Raw genomic sequence first — 21,397 nt, 5'->3', positions numbered from 1 at the left:
GTAGTGTAAATTTGAATAAGAATTACCTTTTTGTTTTTGGTAGCTTGAACTTCTCAGCTCCTGATATGCTATGAAAACTGAAACGTTGAGTGTGATTGATTTTTAATTTGCTTGAAGTACTTGAGTCAAGACAGTTTGGATATTTGATTATTTTTCAGTATTGTGTGAAATATATTAGATGTTGACATTAATTGATATTATGCTTTGATTTTAACAGCAGTATTGCAAATAGTGGTGATTTTGCTCTTTTTTCCTATAGAGGCCATCCGTGGATGGGCTACTTCGTGAAGGTCATATCAGCCTGTCTGGACTGCAGTTACGGGCCCATGCCATGTTCTCAGCAGAGGGGCTACCTCTAGGCTGCGCAACACTAGAATATTCATGGCTGATTGATGTGCAAGCGGGTCTGCTTACTGCTAAAGTAACCTTGCCACAGGTAATTTGTCAATTGTATGGAAGACTAAGTCAGTATTTGTTGCTTTTTTTCCCTTCATAGAATTTTACTTGATCTTTAGACTAATGTCAATTACAGGAGCATACGTTTACTACATTGAGACTTGTGACATAATTGTGTACACATCTTTAAAAATATGTTTCGTTAATTAGTAATTTAAAAATGTTGGTTAATTTTAGTCCCATTCCCTAAGACTCATAAATTGTCTAGACCAAGTACTCTTGTCTATCCTAAGAGCATATAACATTTTTAATAGCAAACATTTTTTTTCTGCAAATTATCTAACCTCTCCTCTGCTCATCCTGAAAATCCGACAGTAGACTTAGTAACTTACCCTCCTTCCTAGGTAAAGATATATGGAGTAATTGCTTATTAACTGTTATTCCTTTCTTCTAGAATTGCAATGTCACCTTAAGATGCCCAATTCTTTCTTTCTGTAACTCTTTGTTTACTGCACATGTATTTTGAAAAACCTTTTATTGTTGTAATTACATCCAGTCTTTCTCTTAGTTTTTTTCAGTTTCTTAAATTGCATTTACTCTGTCCAAAGCTTTCCAGTTTTTTGTGTTTTAAGAGCCTTTTGCTATTGGCGATGCAAACACAGAAAATGCTGGAAAAACTCGGCAGGTCTGAAGCAGCTGTAGAGAGAGAAACAGAGTTGACATTTTGAGTCCTAATGACCCTTCTTCAGAACTACAGAGAAGTAGAAATGTGATTAAATTAATGCTGCTTAAGGTGGGTGGAGCAGGTGAAGCTGGATAGAAGGCCAGCGATAGGTGGGGGCATTGGAGAGATTGACAAAGATGTCATGAACAAAAAGATGAAGGGAGTATTAATGGTAATGGTAAGGGCTAGGAAAGGTGCTGATAGTGGCAAAGGTAAAGCAGAATGTGATAATGGCAGAACAAGGGTGAGCACTCTGAGAAGAACAACATCAACAAGTAACAGATGGCTCTTGGGTTGGGGTGGGGGAGGAGCCATGGTGGGGAAAAAGGAATGGAAAATGGGATAAAAAGGGAGGATAAAGGGGATAAAACAATGAATAAAAATAAAAAATAATTGGATAAAAAATAAAGATGAATTTTTAAAAAATGGGTGAAGATAGAGGAAGAGGGTTCATGGTCTGAAGCTGTTGAACTCAATGTTAAGTCTGGAAGGCTGTAAAGTGCCTAATCAGAAGATGAGGTGTTGTTCCTCCAGTTTACATTGGGCTTCACTAGAACATTGCAGCAGGCCAAGGACAGGCATGAGAGTAGGATGGTGTGTCGAAATGGCAAGCAACAGGAAGGTCTGGGTCAAGCTTGCAGACAGACTGAAGGTGTTCTGCAAAGTGGTCACCTAGTCTGCGCTTGGTTTCCCCAATGTAGAGGAGACCGCATTGGGAGCAGTGAATACAGTAGACCAAATTGAAGGAGGTGCAAGTGAAACGCTGCTTCACCTGAAAGGAATGTTTGGGCCCTTGGATGGTGAGGAGAAAGGAGTTAAAGGGGCAGTGTTGCACCTTCTGCAACTTCATGGCAAGGTGCCGTGGTAGGGGAGTGAGGTGTTGGGGGTGATGGAGGAGTGGACCAGGGTGCCCCAGAGGGAATGGTCCCTATGGAATGCTGACGGGAGAGTGTGGGGAAGATGTGTTTGATGGTGGCATCCTGCTGGAGTTGGTGGAAATGGCGGAGGATGATCCTTTGAATGCAGAATGTTGCGAGAGGTCTGTTCTGAAGATGCCGCTTTCCAAAAACGCGCTACTAACATGTCTTCCTTCTTCCTTAACCAAGGTATCCCAACCACTGGTTGACAGGGCCCTCAACCATGTCTTACCCATCTCCTGCACCTCTGCCCTCACACCTTTCCCTCCCTCCCAGAACCATGATAGAGTCCCCCTTGTCTTCACTTTTCACCCCACTAGACTCTGCATTCAAAGGATCATCCTCCACTATTTCCACCAACTCCAGCATGATGCCAGCACCAAACACATCTTCCCCTCATCGCCCCCCCACCCCCCTTGTCAGCATTCCGTAGGGATCGCTCCCTCTGGGATACCCTGGTCCACTCCTCCATCACCTCTAACATCTCATCCCCTTTCCATGGCACCTTCCCATGAAATTGCAGAAGGTGCAACACCTGCCCCTTTACCTCCTCCCTCCTTACCGTCCAAAGGCCCAAACACTCCTTTAAGATGAAGCAGCGCTTCACTTGCTCCTCCTTCAATTTGATCTACTGCATTTGCTGCTCCCAATGCGGTCTCCTTTACCTTGGGGAGACCAAACGCAGACTGGGTGACTGCTTTGCGGAACACCTTTGGTCTGTCCACAAGCGCATGACCCAGACCTTCCTGTTGCTTGACATTTCAATACATCATCCTGCTCTCATGTCCACATGTCTATCTTTGGCCTGCTGCAGTATGCCAGTGAAGCTAAATGCAAACTGGAGGAACAGCATCCCATCTTCTGATTAGGCACTTTACAGCCTTCCGGACTTAACATCGAGTTCAACAATTTCAAACCATGAACTCTCCCCTCCTACCTCACCCCTTTTTTCAAAATTCATCTTTATTTTTTGTCCACTTATTTTTATTTTTATTCATTTATTCATTGTTTTATTCCCTTTTTAGTCCCCCTTCTTTTCCATTTTTGATCCTTCTTTTCAACCCCCCCCCCCCGCCCCACAAGGGCCATCTGTTACTTGTTGATATTATTCTTTTCAGATTGCTTACCCGCCTTCTGCTATTATCACATTCTGCTTTCTTACCTTTGCCACTATCAGCACCTTTTCTATCCCTTAACCACCACCATTAACTCTCCTTTTGTTCATGACATCTTTGTCAATTTCTCCTTTGCCCCCACTTGTCGCTGGCCTTCTATTAAGCTTCACCTGCATAAATTTCACCACATTTCTACTTCTTTGTAGCTTTGAAGAAGGGTCATATGGGCTCAATATGTCAACTCTGTTTCTCTCTCCACAGCTGCTGTCAGACCTGCTGAGTTTTTCCAGCATTTCCTGTGGTTGTTTCAGATTTCCGGCATCCGCAGTATTTTGCTTCTATGCAATTGCCGATAGTTCGGTCAGAATTAATTTTAATTGTAGACTGAACTTATCCTTTAAATGCTTTACTTTTCTAATGTACATCTCACAGACTTATTTCAATCACGTTTTGAAATTTGATTTCCATTCTCACAAAGGTTGATCTTTTAAAACCCAATATTTCTGTCAATGTCAATTATCTTGTGTGTGCTGCAGTTCTGGGTGCCTTCAGAAATCTTGTGTAGCAAGTGTTTTTTACGAACAACTGAATCTTTTATTTGGAAAAACTCAGCAGGTCTGGCAGCATCGGCGGAGAAGAAAAGAGTTGACGTTTCGAGTCCTCGTGACATTTTTGTTTTGGATTTCCAGCATCTGCGGTTTTTTGTTTTTATTTTTGAATCTTTTATTTGTTGTTCAAATAGTGTATGCCACAATGGTGAAATCCTGACATATCATGTGTGGTATGAAATTAAAATCTTTTAAGCAGTAAATTTTACAGTACACACTCCCATTAATTTGCAAATGCTGATCTGTTCACATTCAAAAGCCAAAGTGTAATTAGTTTGTTTTCATATTCTAAGCTCCCTCAATGATTCCTTTTTAGCGTGTGTGCATAAAGTATGTCATATTAAATCACTTTTCATCACTTGGTGGCCAGTTGCAAACAGCTAAGAGCAGATTAATTGGTTCTCTTCGCAATGTGGAATTGTGAGCAGTGTTGGATGTCAAAAGTAAAATAAAGTAGAAAGGACTAGGAAGGAATTCAAACTGAAATCATAAAGGGAGATTTTACATTATACTCCTCTTGCCTCCATTCTAATTTCATTGCTTATTTGATCTTTTATGGAAAACAAGGTGAAGGAAATTTTTTGAAGGCAAGTTTATTGCTTTATAGAATTTTCTGCTGACTTCATGTATAATCAAAAAGATCAATGTTTCTGGAAGAATTTTAGAGGAAACCTGAATATGAAGAAACTGCAGAGAAAATAAATTGATACATGTTTGCTGCATTTTTATTTTTTAAATGTAGTAGTCCTTGCTAACTAATCTGGTTTAGGAAAAAAATTGACGGCATGCAGCAGGCTGGTTGGCTTTTGTGATGTATATATCTGTCACAATCAATTTTACTTATCAGATCGCAAGTGAACTGTAGCAGATTAATCAACGCTGTTGGTGTGCCACAATTTAGATTGTTTGTAGGTGGTCTCTCGTGATTAATTGCTGCAACTTGTTGCTTTGATTTTTATTAAATAGCAGCAGGTAGAAGGCAGTAGAGGTTGCTATGTGTTTGCCCTAACTCTCTACCTGATGAAGAATGCAGTAATTTGGGTGAAGCGTACTCTACCTCTTGTCAAGTAACTTTACAAGTAACTCATACAGTTGCAATTTTAATATAAGCACGCTTATAGATAAAAACAGAAAATGCTGGTGGTGTTTCAACGGGTCAGACAGGATCTGTGGAGAGAGAGGAACAGAATTAACATCTCAGGCTGATGATCCTTCACCAGGACTAGGTAGAGAGGTAACAGTTTTTAAGCAGGTTTTTAGCATCGGCAGGGAAAAAAGGGGTGGTGGGTGGAGGAGGGGGGGAGAAAACTAGGAATGTCTGTGATAGGGCAGAAGGCAGGAATAATGACATGATAAAAGGGTGGTGGAGATAGAATAAGAAATAGGAGCAACAGTAGGTGAGTTGGCTCTCTGAGCTTACTCCTCCATTCATTAAGACCATGGCTGGTCTGATTGTGGTTTTATCTCCATTTTCCTGCCTGCTCCCCCCCCCTCCTGCCCCGCCTCACCCCCATCATAACCCTTGACTTCCTTATAAATCAAAAATCTGAATATATTTAAAGCTGAGTTAGACAATGACTGCTCTGGGGTAGAGAATTCCAAAGATTAACAACTCTTTGAAGAGAAGACATTTCTCCTTATCGCTATCTTAAATGGGAGACCCCTTGTTCTAGATTAACTTCATGAGGGGAAACATCCTCTCAGCATCTACCCTGTCAAGCCCCCTCAATCTTATATGTTTCAATAAGATCACCTCTTATTCTTCTAAACTCCAATAAGTATAGGCCCAATCTGCCTAACCATTCCTCATAAGACAACTCCTTCATCCCAGGAATCAGTCTAGTGAACCTTCTCTGAACTGCCTCCAATCCAAGTATATCTCTCTTTAAATAAGGAGATCAAAACTGTGCACAAGGCTCTAGGTGTTTTCCAATCAATGACTTGTACAGCAATAGCAAGGCTTTTATACTCCAATCCCATTGCAATAAAAGGCCACCATTTCATTTGCCTTCCAAATTACTTGCTGTACCTGCAAGCTGACTTTGAGTTATGTACAAGGCCACCCAGATCACCCTGTACCACAGCGTTCTGCAGTCCTTTTTTTATTACTTGCTCGTGGGATGTGGGCGTCACTGGCTAGGCCAGTATTTATTGCCCAAACCTAATTGCTCTTGTTCAGAGGGCATTTTTAAGAGTCAATCACATTATACTCCATTTGCCAATTTTTTGCTCACTCACTACCTATATCCTTTTGCAGACTCTTGCTGCCCTCCTCACAACTTGCTTTCCAATCTTTCTTTGCATTGTCAACAAATTTGGTTACAATGCAGTCTGTCCCTTCTTCCAAGTCATTGACATATATTGTAAATAGTTGAGGCCTCAGCACTGACCCCTGCGGCACTCCATGAATTACAGTTTGCCAACCACTCTTTGATCCATGCTAATATATTATCTTTAGCATGAGTTCTTGTATAGTACATTTTGTGGCACCTTATTGAATGGCTTTAGGAAATTCAAGTACTCTACATCATCTGGTTCCCCATTATCTATCTTGCTTGTAACATTCTCAAAGAAAATTTGTCAAATGCTATTTTCTTTTCATTAAACCATGTTGACTCTGCTTGATTTTATTATAGTTTTCTAAATGCCCTACTACTACTTTCTTAATAATGGATTCCAGCATTTTTCCATTGACGGATGTTAGGCTAACTAGCCTATAGTTGCCTGCTTTCTGTCTCCCTCCTTTCTTGAATAGTGGTATTATATTTACAGTTTTCCAATTCGCACGGGCCTTTCCTAAATCTAGGAAATTTTTGGAAGAGAACAACCGATGCATACATTATCTTTTCAGCCACTTTGTTTAAGACCCTAGGGTGCAGACCATTAGGTCCAGGGGACTGTTAGCCTTTAGTCCCATTAGTTTTCCTGGTACTTTTTTCTGGTGATAGTAATTGTTTTAAATTCTTCCTTTACAGGCCCTCGACTTTCTACTATTCTTGGGAGTTTTTTGTGTCTTCTACCATGAAGACAGATACAAAATACTTGTTCAAAGCCTCTGCCATTTCCTTGTTTCGCATTGTTAATTCCCCAGTCTCATCTTCTCTGAATGTTTACTTTATTGTTTTTATTTGTTTGTGGGATGAGGGCATCATTGGATAGGCCAGCATTTATTGCTAGGTCATTTCAGAGGGCACTTAAGAGTCAACTACATTGCTGTGGGTCTGGAGTCATATATGGGCCAGACCAGGTAAGGGTGGCGGATTTCCTTCCTCAAGGACAGATGGGTTTTTATGCCAACCAACAATGGTTTCATGGTCATTATTAGACTTTTTTTTAAATCAAATTCAAATTTCACGATCTGTTGGGATGTGAACTTTGGCCCCAGAGCGTTACCCTGGGTCTCTGGATTACTAGTCCAGTGACAATACCACTATGGCACTGCTTCCCCTCTCTTTCTCTTTATGTAACACAGGATCACAGAATCTTAATGGCACAGAAGGAGGCCATTTGACCCATTGTGTCTGCACCAGCTCTCCAAATGAACATTATGACCTAGTGCCATTGCCCTACTTTTTCTGCATACCCCTGCACCTCGTTTCTATTCAAATAATCATCTAATGCCCTCTTGAACCTGCCTCCACCACACTTCCAGGCAGTGCATTCCAGACCTGAACCACTCATATGAAAAAGTCTTTTCTCATGTCATATTTGCTTCTTCTGCAAAACATTTTAAATCTGTATCCTCTCATTCTTGATCCTTTTATGAGTGGAAACAGCTTCTCCCTATCTACTCTGTCCAGCCCCCTCATGATTTTGAAAACTTCAATCAAGGCTCCTCTCAGCCTTCTCCTCTTCAAGGAAAACTTCTCCAATCTATCCTCATTGCTGAAGTTTCCAACCCCTGGGACCATTCTTGTAAACCTCTTCTGCACTTTCCCCAATGTGTCCACATCCTTCCTATAATTTGATGCCCAGAACTGTACACAATACTCCAGCTGAGGTATAATGAGGCTCTTATATAAATTCAAAATATCCTTCCTGCTCTTATACCCTATGCCCCTATTAATAAAGCCCAGGATACCGTATGCTTTATTAACTGCTCTCTTCACCTGTCTGCCACCTTCAATGATCTATGCACGTATACACCCAAGTCTTTCTGCTCCTGCAACCCTTTCAAAATTCCACCCCTTATTTTATATTATCTGCCCATGTTCTTCATACCGGAATGCATCACCTCACACTTCTCTGCATTGAACTTCATCTGCCACCTATCTACCCACTCCACCAACTTGTCTATGTCCTCTTAGAAGTTCCACACTGTTCTCCTTGCAGTTCACAACACTCCCAAGCTTCGTATCATCCACAAACTTTGAAATTGTCGCCTGCACACCAAGATCTAGATCATTAATATATATCAGGAAATGCAAGGATCCCAATACCGACCCCTGGGGAACTCCACTGCAAACCTTCCTCCAGCCTGAAAAACATCCATCGACTGTTACTCTCTGCTTCCTATTTTTCAGCCAATTTTATATCAACAATGCTACTGTCCCGTTTATTCCATGAGCAAAAACTTTTCTCACAAGTCGGTTGTGTGGCACTGTGTCAAATGCCTTTTTGAAGTCCATGTACACCACATCAGCAGCATTACCCTCATTGACTTTTTTCTGTTACCTCTTCAAAAAACTCCAGCAAGGTAGTTAAACACAATTTTCCCTTTAGAAATCCATGCCAGCTCTCCCTTATCAACCCATATTTATCCATGTGACTACTAATGCTATAATGAATAATTGATTCTAAAATATTGCCCATCACTGAAGCCAAACTGACTGGACTGTAATTGCTGAGCTTATCCTTACAACCTTTTTTGAACAAGGGCTTAATGTTTTCAGTTCTCCAGTTTTCTGGCACCTCCCCCAAGTCTAGGGAAGACTGAAAGATTATGGCCAGTGCTCCTGCAATTTCTACTCTCACTTCCTTCAATATCCTTGGATGCATCTCATCCAGTCCCAGTGCCTTGTCCAGTTTCAGAGTTTCCTCGTCTGCCACCACAACCTGGGCAACTCCCACCTCCCCGGCAAAGATGAATGCAAAATATTCATTTAATACCTCAGCCATGGCCCCTTCGTCTATGTGCAAATTCCCTAATCGGCCCTACTCCTTTTATCACCCTTTTACTATTTATATGCCTGTAGAAGACTTTGGGATTCCCCTTTATGTTGGCTGCCAGTCTTTTCTCATAATCCCTCTTCGCTTCTCTAATATGCTTTTTCACCTCCCCTCTGAACCTTCTGTCTTCTTCTTGGTTCTCAATTGTATTTTCTGCCTGACACCTGCCATAAGCGCACTTTTTCTTCTTTATCTTAATTTCAATCTCTTTTTCATCCAGGGAGCTCTGGATTTGTTTGCTCTGCCTTTCCCTTTCGATGGAATATACCTTGATTGTGCCTGAATCAATTCTTTTTTGAAGGTAGCCCATTGTTCTGTTAGTTTTTCCTGCCAATCTTTTGTTCCAGTCTATCTGCCCAGCTCTGTTCTTGCCCCATCAAAGTCAGGTCTTGTCCAGTTAATTATTTTTACTCTGGATTGCCTATAGTCCTTTTCTGTCATCATCCTGAAACGTACAATATACTTGTAGAAAGTCTTACTGCCTGTTTTTATATTCCTTGCTAGTTTACTCTCATTTTAATTTCACCTTTTTTTTTAAGTCATCTATTGTCGGTTTCTAAAATTTTCCCAGTCTTCTGGCCTTCCACTAATCTTTGCAGCATTGTACACCTTTTTCAATTTGACTGATGGTACATCCTTCTCATGGGGCCTTTCTTTCCCAAAAGAATATATTATGAAGTATCTCTAAATGGCAGTCATTACTTCTCTTACCATCTTATCTTTTAACCTATTTTCCCAGTCCACTTTACCAACTGTCTTCATACCCTTGTAATTGCCTTTATTTGAGTTTAAGATAATAGTTGCAGACTCAGGTTTCTCACCCTAAAACTGGATGTCAAATTCAACCATGCTATGATCCCTCTTGCCTCGAGGATCCTTTATTATGAGATCTTTAATCCTGTCTCATTACACTTTACCAGGTATAAAATATCCTGTTCCTTGTCCCAAATGCACTATGAACTCATCCTCAAGGCTATTTTTGCCAATTTGATTCGTCCAGAAGTGCCGAGTGGATGATCCATCTTGGCCTTCTCTGGAGATCGCCAGCATCACAGATGCCAGTCTTCAACTAATTCGATTCACTCCACGTGATATCAAGAAATGGCTCAAGACACAGGATTGTGCAAAGGCTATGGGCCCTGACTGTTTTCTGGCAATAGTACTGAAGACCTGTGCACCAGAATGCTAGCCAAGCTGTTCCAGTACAGCTACAAAATTGGCATCTATCCGGCTATGTGGAAAATTGCCCAGGTATGTCCTGTACACAAAAAGCAGGACAAATCCAACCTAGCCAATTACTGCCCCAATTACTCGATCATCGTAAAGTAATGGAAGGGGTCATCAACAGTGCTATCAAGCGACACTTGCTTAGTAATAACCTGCTCACTGACACCCAGCTTGGGTTCCGCCAGGGCCACTCAGCTCCTGACCTCATTACAGCCTTGGTTCAAACCTGGATAAAAGAGCTGAACTCACGACATGAAGTGAGAGTGCTCTTGACATCAAGGCTGCATTTGACCAAGTGTAGCATCAAGGAGCCCAAGCAAAACTGGAGTCAATGGGAATCAGGGAAAACATTCCACTGGTTGGAGTCATACATAGCACAAAGGAAGATGGTTGTGGTTGTTGGAAGTCAGTCATCTCAGCTCCAGGACATCAGGAGTTCCTCAGGTTGTGTCCTCGGCTCAACCATCTTCAGCTTCTTCATTAAGGACCTTCCTTCCATCATAAGGTCTGAAATGGGGATGTTTGCTGATGATTGCACAATGTTCAGCACCATTTGCAACTCTTCAAATACTGAAACAGCCCAGGTCCAAATGCAGCAAGACCTGGACAATATCCAGGCTTGGGCTGACAAGTGGCAAATAACATTTGCACCACACAACTGCCAGGTAATGACCACCTCCAACAAGAGAGAATCTAACCATCGCCCCTTGGCGTTCAATGGCATTACCATCACTGAATCCCCCACTATCAACTTCCTGGGGGTTACCATTGACCAAAAACTGAACTGGACTAGTCATATAAATACTGTGGCTACAAGAGCAGGACAGAGGCTAGGATTCATGCGATGAGTAACTCGCCTCCTGACTCCCCAAAGCCTGTCCGCCATCGACAAGGCACAAATCAGGAGTGTGATGGAATACTCCCCACTTGCCTGGACGAGTGCAGCTCCCACAACATTCAAAAAGCTTGACACTGTCCAGGACAAAGCAGCCCGCTTGATTGGCACCACGTCCGTAAACTTTCACCCCCTCTGCCACCAATGCACAATAGCAGCAGTGTATACCATCCACAAGATTCTTCATAGCTCTGAAGAATGGTCATACAGACTCAAAACATTAACTCTTTCTCTCTCCAGAGATGCTGCCAGACCTGCTGAGCTTTTTCCAGCATTTTCTGTTTTTGTTTCAGATTTCCAGCATCTGCAGTATTTTGCTTTTATCTTACTGGTTATCATTACCCCTGTCATTAGCCTGCACTATTGCCTTGTCCTTTCTCGTTGCCTTTCCAAATTGCCTCTCATGCAATTCCTTCCCCCTCTGTACAGCTATACGATTGGTTATACGATTTCGCAGGACAGTGTCCCAGCACAGTTCAAAGGAAGACCCTCCCAGCCGTAGAGCCCCCCCCTCCCTTGTGTTGGTGCCAGTGTCCCATGATTAAAAGCCCATTTCTTCCATGTACAACTTTTAGCCATGCATTCAACTCTCATCTTATTTACCTTATGCCAATTTACTTGTGGCTCAGGTAGTAATCCAGAGCTTATTACCTTTGTGGTTCTTTTTAATTTAGCCCCTCTCTGGTCATACTGCCTTGGCAGAATTTTTCTTAATCCTACCTTTGTCATTGATACCCATGTGGACCACAACAACTGGATCCTTCCTCCTTCTCTCTCCCCCCGCACCTCACTTTACAGAAAAGGGCAGGGGGTTGGTGTTATCCCAGTTGCCCTTGTAGACAGCTAGGTACAGACATGACAGGCTGAGTAGCCTACTTCTATGCTGCTATCATTCTATGACTTTGTGAAAACTCACCTAGCATCAAAAGGCTAGTATCATTTACTTGAGGAATAATTTGTACTTTTTTCACATAACCAAGGAAATGGTGTGGAATAGATCAAGCTAATTTGCTACATTCTATCTTCAGGACAGGTGGAGAGATCAGTTAATAAAGCATACGGTATTCTGGGCTTTATTAATAAGGGCATAGAGTACAAGAGCAAGGAGGTTATGTTGAGCTTATATATGAGACCAGTTAGAGATCAGCTGGAGTATTGTGTACAATTCTGGGCACCACACTAAAGGAAGGATGTGAACACATTGGAGAGAGTGCAGAAGAGGTTTACAAGAATGGTTCCAGGGATGAGAAACTTCAGTTACGAAGATAGATTAGAGAGACTTGGGAGCGTTCTCCTTGGAGAGGAGAAGGCTAAGTGGAGATTTGATAGAGGTGTTCAAAATCGTGAGGGGGCTGGATAGAGTAGATAGGGAGAAACTGCTCCTACTCATGAAAGGATTGAGAATGAGAGGACACAGATTTGAAGTGATTTGCAAAAGAAACAAATGGTTTGTTCGAAAAAAAGTTTTTCAGAGCTAGTGTTTTGAGTCTGAAAAGCAGTGCCTGGAAGTGTGGTGGAGGCAAGCTCATTCAAGGCATTCAAGAGGGCATTGGATGATTATTTGAGTAGAAACAATGTGCAAGGGTATGGGGAAAAGGCAGGAGAATGGCATTAGGTTATAAAGTCATATTCTTGGACTTTCCATTCTTTAACGTGCACTCCAACAAAGTTTGCGATGTCTTTATTTTCTGTAGCTGGCCACTCTGCTAGAGTGGGGACAGACATTCATCTTTCACGTGATGTGTCAAGAATATGAATTGGAAAGGCCCAAATCTGTTGTCTTATGTCAACATGGTGTTGATCAACGTTTCTGTGAATTAAAGGTAAGGAAATAGAAATGTCACTAAGCTATATTATTCTGTAATGTATGCTTTTAATCAGCTTATTTTAAAAGTGCAATTTTGTACATAGAGAAGCGTAATTTCAATTGAGCGATAATTATATCTTAATAGCGGTGTTAGTGCAAGAATTAATATTAGGTATGATGCTAATAATTGAAATAGAGGGGATGCTGCAACATCGGTGCCATTTATAAACTGTTTCAGTTTCTTTTCTTTTGTTCGTTCATGAGATGTGGGCGTCTGTGGCTAGGCCAGCATTTATTACCCATCCCTAATTGCCCTTGTTCAGAGGGCATTCAAGAGTCAACCACATTGCTGTGGGTCTGGAGTCACATGTAGGCCTAAACAATATTAGTGAACCAGATGGGTTTTTGTGGTAATCATCAGTGGTTAAGACTTTTAATTCAAATTTCACCATCTGCCATGGTGGGATTCGAACCCCGGTCCCCAGAGCATTACCCTAGGTCACTGGAATGCTAATTAGTGACAATACTACTATGCCACTGCTGCCTCATTGAACATACATGCTTGGAAAAACTCAATTTTAGATCATTCATTCTGCTTGACATAGACACAGCAAAAGATGGGCACACTGGCTGAGTTAAGAATATATTCATCATAGTCTTTCTCCACATTATTTAAAGTTATTTCCAAAATGCCACCTTAACCTTATTTCAAATCCACTTGTTAGTTGCCCCACAGCATGAATGGAATGTTTCTGTTTGTCCATACAGGCCACTATTGTAACTTCTACATCACATCAGTTTATTAATATTAATAAATGGTGATTGTGTACAACTTTGTATTGGTTTGTACTTTTGGGGATTGAATCTGCATGCTCAAATTTGGATCTCTTAGAACATCTAATATGAATGAAAGGATTTATCATGTAACTCTCAACTAAAGTCACCAAAAGAAGCTAGTAAATGCAAAAAAATACTGTTCAACTTGTGAAACTTCCTTCAATTTTTGAAGGAATATTTATTTTCTTCTCTTCCTCCCTTCCCACCTTACTTCCTGGAATATATCTGTGCCAATTAGCCACCTTGGGCAAGAAGATGAGTTGGAGATTTTTTTCTCACGCTGTTACATTACCAGCCATTGACAAATGTCAGTGTTACCATCCTTTCAATTTTACTTTCTTTGGGGCGAAGTTAATGGCCTTTGCTCTATACCTCTCTATGACAGCATGACTGAGATCAGACGCTGCATGATGAATCATAGTACCAATACTGTGTCTTGGCACTCACTTACCTTTCTCAACTTCTTCAGTTTTGTTGAATTTATTCACTCCCAACAGATTTCTACACTACTTCCAAGAACTATCCATGATCAAAGTTAACTGTAACAATTTTTAAATATTCTTTGCTTTTCTAGATGTGTATTCAGAAGTATTTTTAATTTTGGTACAAAGTGACTTTAGAATGTTTTTCTTGAAAGTTAATTTGACAATCCTACCAGGGTAATAATTTTAAAATATAGCAAATCACATTATATTAGATATAGAATAAGTGGGTTAAACTCTCAACTACATTAAATATAGCCTGTAGTAAGTAAAGCTTTAGGTTAGTGTTTGATATCTCTTACACCCCTGTGAGCTGTTACAGTTGAGAACAGGACTCACTTGTGGCTTGACCTTAAATCAAGTGACCCAATTTAACATTTCCACTGTTGTACAGTATTTTAGTCCACAAGGTAATATTGAGATAGATATTTATAAAACAAAAATTTGGATTGCAAATTACTATGAAGAGATTGCTTGCGATCCTCTATTGATGTCTCCACTATAACCTTTCATTAGTGGCGTACCTATAAATGTGGAAATTAATTGGCAATTATTAAAAGATCCCTAGGCACTTGATCTTAAGAGTTCTAAATTGACAAGTGAGCCTACATCCATAAGTGTTCGGACAGATGCAGAACAAAATCTAATTTTAGATTATATTTAGATTAATCAGTTGAGTTTTTGTTGCTAAGAATTTTTTGGATTTTCCAAGTGTTCCAGAAAACTTAAAAAAGGCATCTAAGTGCAAACTATTCTTTTCAGCAAACTTCCTTATTTTTATGTTGGTGAGTTTAAACATTGGGATTCTAACCAGTCAATAGTGTGATCTGGCGAAGTAGTTTCTGATTTGTTAAAACATTAGTTTATGGTTAATTGTGGAAATTTCTCCAGTGCAAATAATGTAATTGATTCATGAGGAAGGAAAATAATTCATTGTATTTTACTTGATGTGCTTGACAGCATCACTGCCATTTCATGTTTACTATGGTACAGGAGTTTGTACCTAGAAATTTTGATTTCATATTTTTGTCTGTATAAACTTGCTGAAGTCTGCACCCACCATCGCCTTCCAGGGAGATTATGCAACCTTACTGTATTCCTGTGATGATGTTGAAGGAGCCTGTGGTGTTCACGCTGATCTTGACACATCAGTGAGTCGCAGTATAAGGCTTTGAAGATGTTAATATGCTGCTCTGGGATGCTGTACTATCTTGCGATGTACTAGAGTGACTGCCAATGGCTGCTATCAAAAGTCTTCTTGAAATCAATGAAGTTGATAACGTGGCTTCTGATACACTAGGCTCTGCTCTGATGTTCTTGAGTGTAAAGATCTGCTTGCTGCATGATCTGCCACCCCAGAAACTGCCTGCTCTTCATGAAGTGTACCACCTACTTCTGCTTTCAATCTGTTGAGGAGCATTGTGCTGAAGAGATTGCCAGGTACTGACAGCAGTATTATGCCTTTCCAGTTGTTGCAGTCTCTGAGGTTCCCCTTTGGCAGCTGGATGATTACTGCTTGCTTCTAGACACCCAGGACGTTCTCCGCAGTCCAGATCTTGTTGAACAGGTCCATGAGCTCTGTTGTGACTGTGTTCTTGCCATCTTTCAAAGCTGCGCCTGTAACTTGTTGATTCCAGTTGCCTTGTTGTTGTTCAGGTTCTTGATGGCTCATTGGACCTCTGATGTGGCAATTTTTCACAGGTTGATACTCATCTGTTGAGGTGTGGTGCAGTCATTGAATTCGAATATGGAGCTGGGGTTAGGCTAATTGAAGATCACCCGAAAGTGTCCCACCCATCTCGCCTCCAGCTCCTTGCCTGTCCATAGTGTTCTACCGTTCTTGCCTTTGATTGACGCAGTGTGTTGCTTCTTGCTCCAGTCAGCTCTCATGCAATCCTGTATAGCACCTTGGGCCAGAATTTTTAGCTCGGCGGGCGGGCACGCGTCCGACCCGACCGAGCATGAAATGACACAGGATGACGTCGGCAGAGCATGTTGACGTCAACGTGTAGTCGCGCGATAGTTCGGTCGGCAGGCGCGCACCGGAGCTGGCAGCACGCCCGCCAGCAATTAGAAGGCTTATTCAGGCCATTAAATTATCAAATGAAGTTAATTCTTCAGTGCCCGTTCAACCTAATGGTTAGCAGGCAGGCTAAAAGGCCAAACGGCCTTTGCATTTTTTTGGGAGCCTCGTCTAGGGGCGGGATGAGGTTTCCATTAGCAAATACAAATAAAATAAAAATTTTATTTATCAATTGAAAACATGTCCCTGCTCATGTGACAGAGTCATATGAGGGGACATGTTTTACTACATTTTTCTGCTCTATTATTTTTTAAATATCTCTTCACCTCCCTGAGGCAGCTCCATGCCTCAGGGAGATTATTCAGTGCCCTCTCGTGCACATGTGTGAAGTTTGTGCCAGGCCTGCTCACCCTCCTTCCCCCACCCGCCCAGTTAGCGCTGAGCACTGCCATTTGCTGGGCAGGCCTTAATTGGCCCACCAGCATGAAATTTTAGTGTGCTGTCGATCGTGGGCAGTGGTCAGCTTCCCAACTGCCCCCACTGATCCCACGCACCATGGGCAAAATTCTGCCCATGGTGTCATTCTGAATTGCTGCTTTCGTGCCTTCCTGCCTTTTAACTCTATCCATCCTCATCTGTATCTCCTGCAGCTCTTCTTTACGACTTTATCCAGTCTTCTGTACTTCTCATCCTCTTCTCGTCCTTTGCTCAACGTTCTTTTTCTGGTCCCTCCTGATCTTCACATAATTTCTTTCATTAATTAACTTTCACGATGAGTCAGTGAATTATCATTCTTTGTTTGTTCCTCTCCTCTGCCCAAATTCTGCACCCTGCTTAACTCCTTTTGTTGAAGATTTCTCACTGCTCCTTGATGTTACCTGACCTCAGGAGTACTTCATATCTGTTGGAGAGTGCTGCCAGAAACTGTCTAATGTGCCCTTGCCCTCGACGGACCTGGATTCCGCAGGCGACATCACCTTGTCTGCCAAAGAATCATGCGTGCTGCAAGAAATGACCCCCGGTTTTGAGAGCAGCGGCACCAAGGTTGGTCTATACATCAGGTGTGAGAAGACCAGGACAGTGATGACCGGATGGCAACAAGGCCCTTCCATCACCATCAGGCAACGGAACGTCGTGGACATCGACCACTTCCCCTACCCAGGAAGCAACATCTCCTGGGAGGGTGATGTAGAGATTGACATGAATAAACAAAGCAGCACCGGTCTTCCAGCAGCTCCACATGGTCTGGGCATCCACATCGTCAACATGGCCATGAAGCTGCGACTCTTTATGCCTATTGTAGTATCATCTGCAATCTTGTGATGTAAGTTGGAAGTCTGTCACCAGCGCTGCCTATGTAAAATCATGGGCATCACATGGAGAGACAATATCAACAAAGAAGTGCTACAGAAGACTAGTCAGAGGTGCCTGCCGGACATTGTGATGAAGAGAGACCTGAGACTGGCAGGACATGTATTTTGCCTCCTGGATATGCTGCCAGAGTGGCAGTAGAATGGACACAACCAGGTAGAAAAAGGAGACGGGCCCAGCCAAAGAAGACATGGCAAAGTACATTTAAGGAAGACCTCCAAGAAAGGGACATCACCTGGGCTGGAGCAAAAGAGATTGTGATGAACCGGAACAAAAACAGAATTACCTGGAAAAACTCAGCAGGTCTGGCAGCATTGGCGGAGAAGAAAAGAGTTGACGTTTCGAGTCCTCATGACCCTTCGACAGAACTTGAGTTCGAGTCCAAGAAAGAGTTGAAATATAAGCTGGTTTAAGGTGTGTTGGGGGGGTGGGCGGTGGGGGGCGGAGAGAGAGAGAGAGAGAAGTGGAGGGGTTGGTGTGGTTGTAGGGACAAACAAGCAGTGATAGAAGCAGATCTTCTAAAGATGTCAACAACAATAGAACAAAAGAACACAGGTGTTAAAGTTGGTGATATTATCTGAACGAATGTGCTAATTAAGAATGGATGGTAGGGCACTCAAGGTATAGCTCTAGTGGGGGTGGGGAGAGCATAAAAGATTTTAACATATTTAAAAATAATGGAAATAGGTGGGAAAAGAAAAATCTATATAATTTATTGGGAAAAAAAGGAAGGGGGAAACAGAAAGGGGGTGGGGATGGGGAGGGAGCTCAAGACCTAAAGTTGTTGAATTCAATATTCAGTCTGGAAGGCTGTAAAGTGCCTAGTCGGAAGATGAGGTGTTGTTCCTCCAGTTTGGGTTGGGCTTCACTGGAACAATGCAGCAAGCCAAGGACAGACATGTGGGCAAGAGAGCAGGGTGGAGTGTTAAAATGGCAAGCGACAGGGAGGTTTGGGTCGTTCTTGCAGACAGACCGCAGGTGTTCTGTAAAGCGGTCACCCAGTTTACGTTTGGTCTCTCCAATGTAGAGGAGACCACATTGGGAGCAACGAATGCAGTAGACTAAGTTGGGGGAAATGCAAGTGAAATGCTGCTTCACTTGAAAGGAGTGTTTGGGTCCTTGGACGGTGAGGAGAGAGGAAGTGAAGGGGCAGGTGTTGCATCTTTTGCATGGGCATGGGGTGGTGCCATAGGAGGGGGTTGAGGAGTAGGGGGTGATGGAGGAGTGGACCAGGGTGTCCTGGAGGGAGCGATCCCTACGGAATGCCGATAGTGGGGGTGAAGGGAAGATGTGTTTGGTGGTGGCATCATGCTGGAGTTGGCGGAAATGGCGGAGGATGATCCTTTGAATGCGGAGGCTGGTGGGGTGATAAGTGAGGACAAGAGGAACCCTATCATGTTTCTGGGAGGGAGGAGAAGGCGTGAGGGCGGATGCGCGGGAGATGGGCCGGACACGGTTGAGGGCCCTGTCAACGACCGTGGGTGGAAAACCTCGGTTAAGGAAGAAGGAGGACATGTCAGAGGAACTGTTTTTGAAGGTAGCATCATCGGAACAGATGCGACGGAGGCGAAGGAACTGAGAGAATGGGATGGAGTCCTTACAGGAAGCGGGGTGTGAGGAGCAGTAGTCGAGGTAGCTGTGGGAGTCGGTGGGTTTGTAATGGATATTGGTGGACAGTCTATCACCAGAGATTGAGACAGAGAGAGAGGTCAAGGAAGGGAAGTGTCAGAGATGGACCACGTGAAAATGATGGAGGGGTGGAGATTGGAAGCAAAATTAATAAATTATTCCAAGTCCCGACGAGAGCATGAAGCAGCACCGAAGTAATCATCGATGTACCGGAGAAAGAGTTGTGGAAGGGGGCTGGAGTAGGACTGGAACAAGGAATGTTCCACATAACCCATAAAGAGACAGGCATAGCTAGGACCCATAGCCACACCTTTTATTTGGAGGAAGTGAGAGGAGTTGAAGGAGAAATTGTTCAGCGTGAGAACAAGTTCAGCCAGACGGAGGAGAGTAGTGGTGGATGGGGATTGTTTGGGACTCTGTTCGAGGAAGAAGCTAAGGGCCCTCAGACCATCCTGGTGGGGGATGGAGGTGTAGAGGGATTAGACGTCCATGGTGAAGAGGAAGCAGTTGGGGCCAGGGAACTGGAAATTGTTGATGTGACGTAAGGTGTCAGAGGAATCACGGATGTAGGTGGGAAGGGACTGGACAAGGGGAGAGAGAAGGGAGTCAAGATAACGAGAAATGAGTTCTGTGGGGCAGGAGCAAACTGAGACGATCGGTCTACCAGGGCAGTTCTGTTTGTGGATTTTGGGTAGGAGATAGAAGCGGGCCGTCCGAGGTTGGGCAACTATCAGGTTGGAAGCTGTGGGAGGAAGATCCCCAGCGGAGAATGAACCGGGTCTGGTGGCAGCGTCTTCTGCCCTTTGTCCTGTATGGGACCGGAGGAACTAAATCTGAGTAAGGAAGGATAAACTTCCTGTACAAAACTATATAGGTTAACTTGTGCAGAAGCTGTATGTTTGTGGTATTCTAAATGCACTGTGAACCTAGTATTGTTTAAAAATGTTGGTTTAAGATTTTGCTGACTATATTAGATGTACAGTTTTGTAAATGTAAAACCATTGAAATAACCACAAATAATGGTTGTTGAGTTTATATAATTTAGCTTAGTTTTATTCTTGTTATGATGGCAGATGATTGGGGAAGGGATTATTGTTGCCTTCAGATACTAAAATATCAGAGCGAAACACTCCCAACAATATAACTAGCAACTCATGTTTCTATATTTAACTGCTGGACCTGAGGAAACCCCACTGAATATAAAATTTCAAGTTCTTGTTGCTGCTAAAATTTCCAATTTCATGTTGCACATCTTGTCCTCTTGAATTCCTCTTGCTTGTCTTTTTGGATCAGGCTGCCTTTGCATTAATTCAGACATCTGTGACCACCATTTTGTTAGGTAGGAGGGTGTTGATTTTTCCCTAAAATGTAACAGAAAATTTAAAACACTAAATTCAGTGAGCACAAAAAGGAGGTAAATCTAAATCTGCAGGGAAGAAAATCAGAGCTAGTATCTAAAGGCTCTAATAACGTTCTGCTACCCTTGAGTATGTTTAGTAATTTAATGCCAAATAGTATGTTTTTTTGTTTCTGTGCAAGGGATGTAATTGACAGTGGCAAAATTATATTTATTGCTCACCTTCAGTTACCCTGAAGAAGTGACTGTGCTCCTATGATGGGAGTGAATTTCAGAAACTTGACTCGTAAATAATGCTATATGGTGGGATGCTTGGGTTCCAATGATCGTGTTCCTCATTCTCTTGGTGGTAGATGTTCCAGGGCTGAGAGGTGGTGTTGAAGTAAACTTGACCAGTTGGCGAAGTGCATTCTGTTGATAGTCCATATTATAACCATGGAGCTCTGGTGGTGGAGGGAATGGATATTGAATCAAGACCAAGACTGCTGTTTAGGCCACTGTAACATTGAAAAAAACTATTCAGAGCTTGCAAGGTGCATGCTCCATTTACTTTTCCACACACTTTTCAGGATATTCTTGAAACAAGCACAGGACCCTTTATATATTTAAGTTGTTCCAATGCTGATTTGAAGCAGCTGCCTGGTACGCTTAAAAAAATAGAAAAGAAACATGATTGTGGCCATGCCATCAGCACAGTTTATGGGCATGATCTCACACCAGAAAATGTTTTACATTGCACTTGTTTTACACCCAAAAAACAGAGAAACATACTGATTTTACCCCAGTGTTCATAAATGACTTCTGCTAAATGTGGCCTACACAAAGTACCAGAATATTGGA

At 42.4% G+C, this 21,397-nt stretch overlaps 1 protein-coding gene across 8 annotated transcripts in view; it reads left to right on the top strand.

The window, feature by feature from the left end:
• The window catches only part of kiaa1109 (KIAA1109 ortholog), a 527,093-nt gene that overhangs the window by 218,968 nt on the left and 286,728 nt on the right, over positions 1 to 21,397 (top strand). For all 8 annotated transcript variants that reach the window (XR_005944164.1, XM_041196895.1, XM_041196846.1 and 5 more), the window contains exons 22-23: positions 260 to 436; positions 12,746 to 12,874. Coding sequence is in view for 7 of the 8 variants with exons in the window: in XM_041196895.1 (XP_041052829.1) it covers positions 260 to 436; positions 12,746 to 12,874 (306 nt within the window). In the remaining variant the exon portion in view is untranslated. The remainder of the gene's footprint in view (positions 1 to 259; positions 437 to 12,745; positions 12,875 to 21,397) is intronic.

This window comes from Carcharodon carcharias, chromosome 1 (assembly GCF_017639515.1).
Source record: "Carcharodon carcharias isolate sCarCar2 chromosome 1, sCarCar2.pri, whole genome shotgun sequence".
Lineage (NCBI taxonomy): Eukaryota > Metazoa > Chordata > Chondrichthyes > Lamniformes > Lamnidae > Carcharodon > Carcharodon carcharias.
The sequence above is the reverse complement of the archived record's forward strand: the minus strand, read 5'-3'. Positions and strand labels throughout refer to the sequence as shown.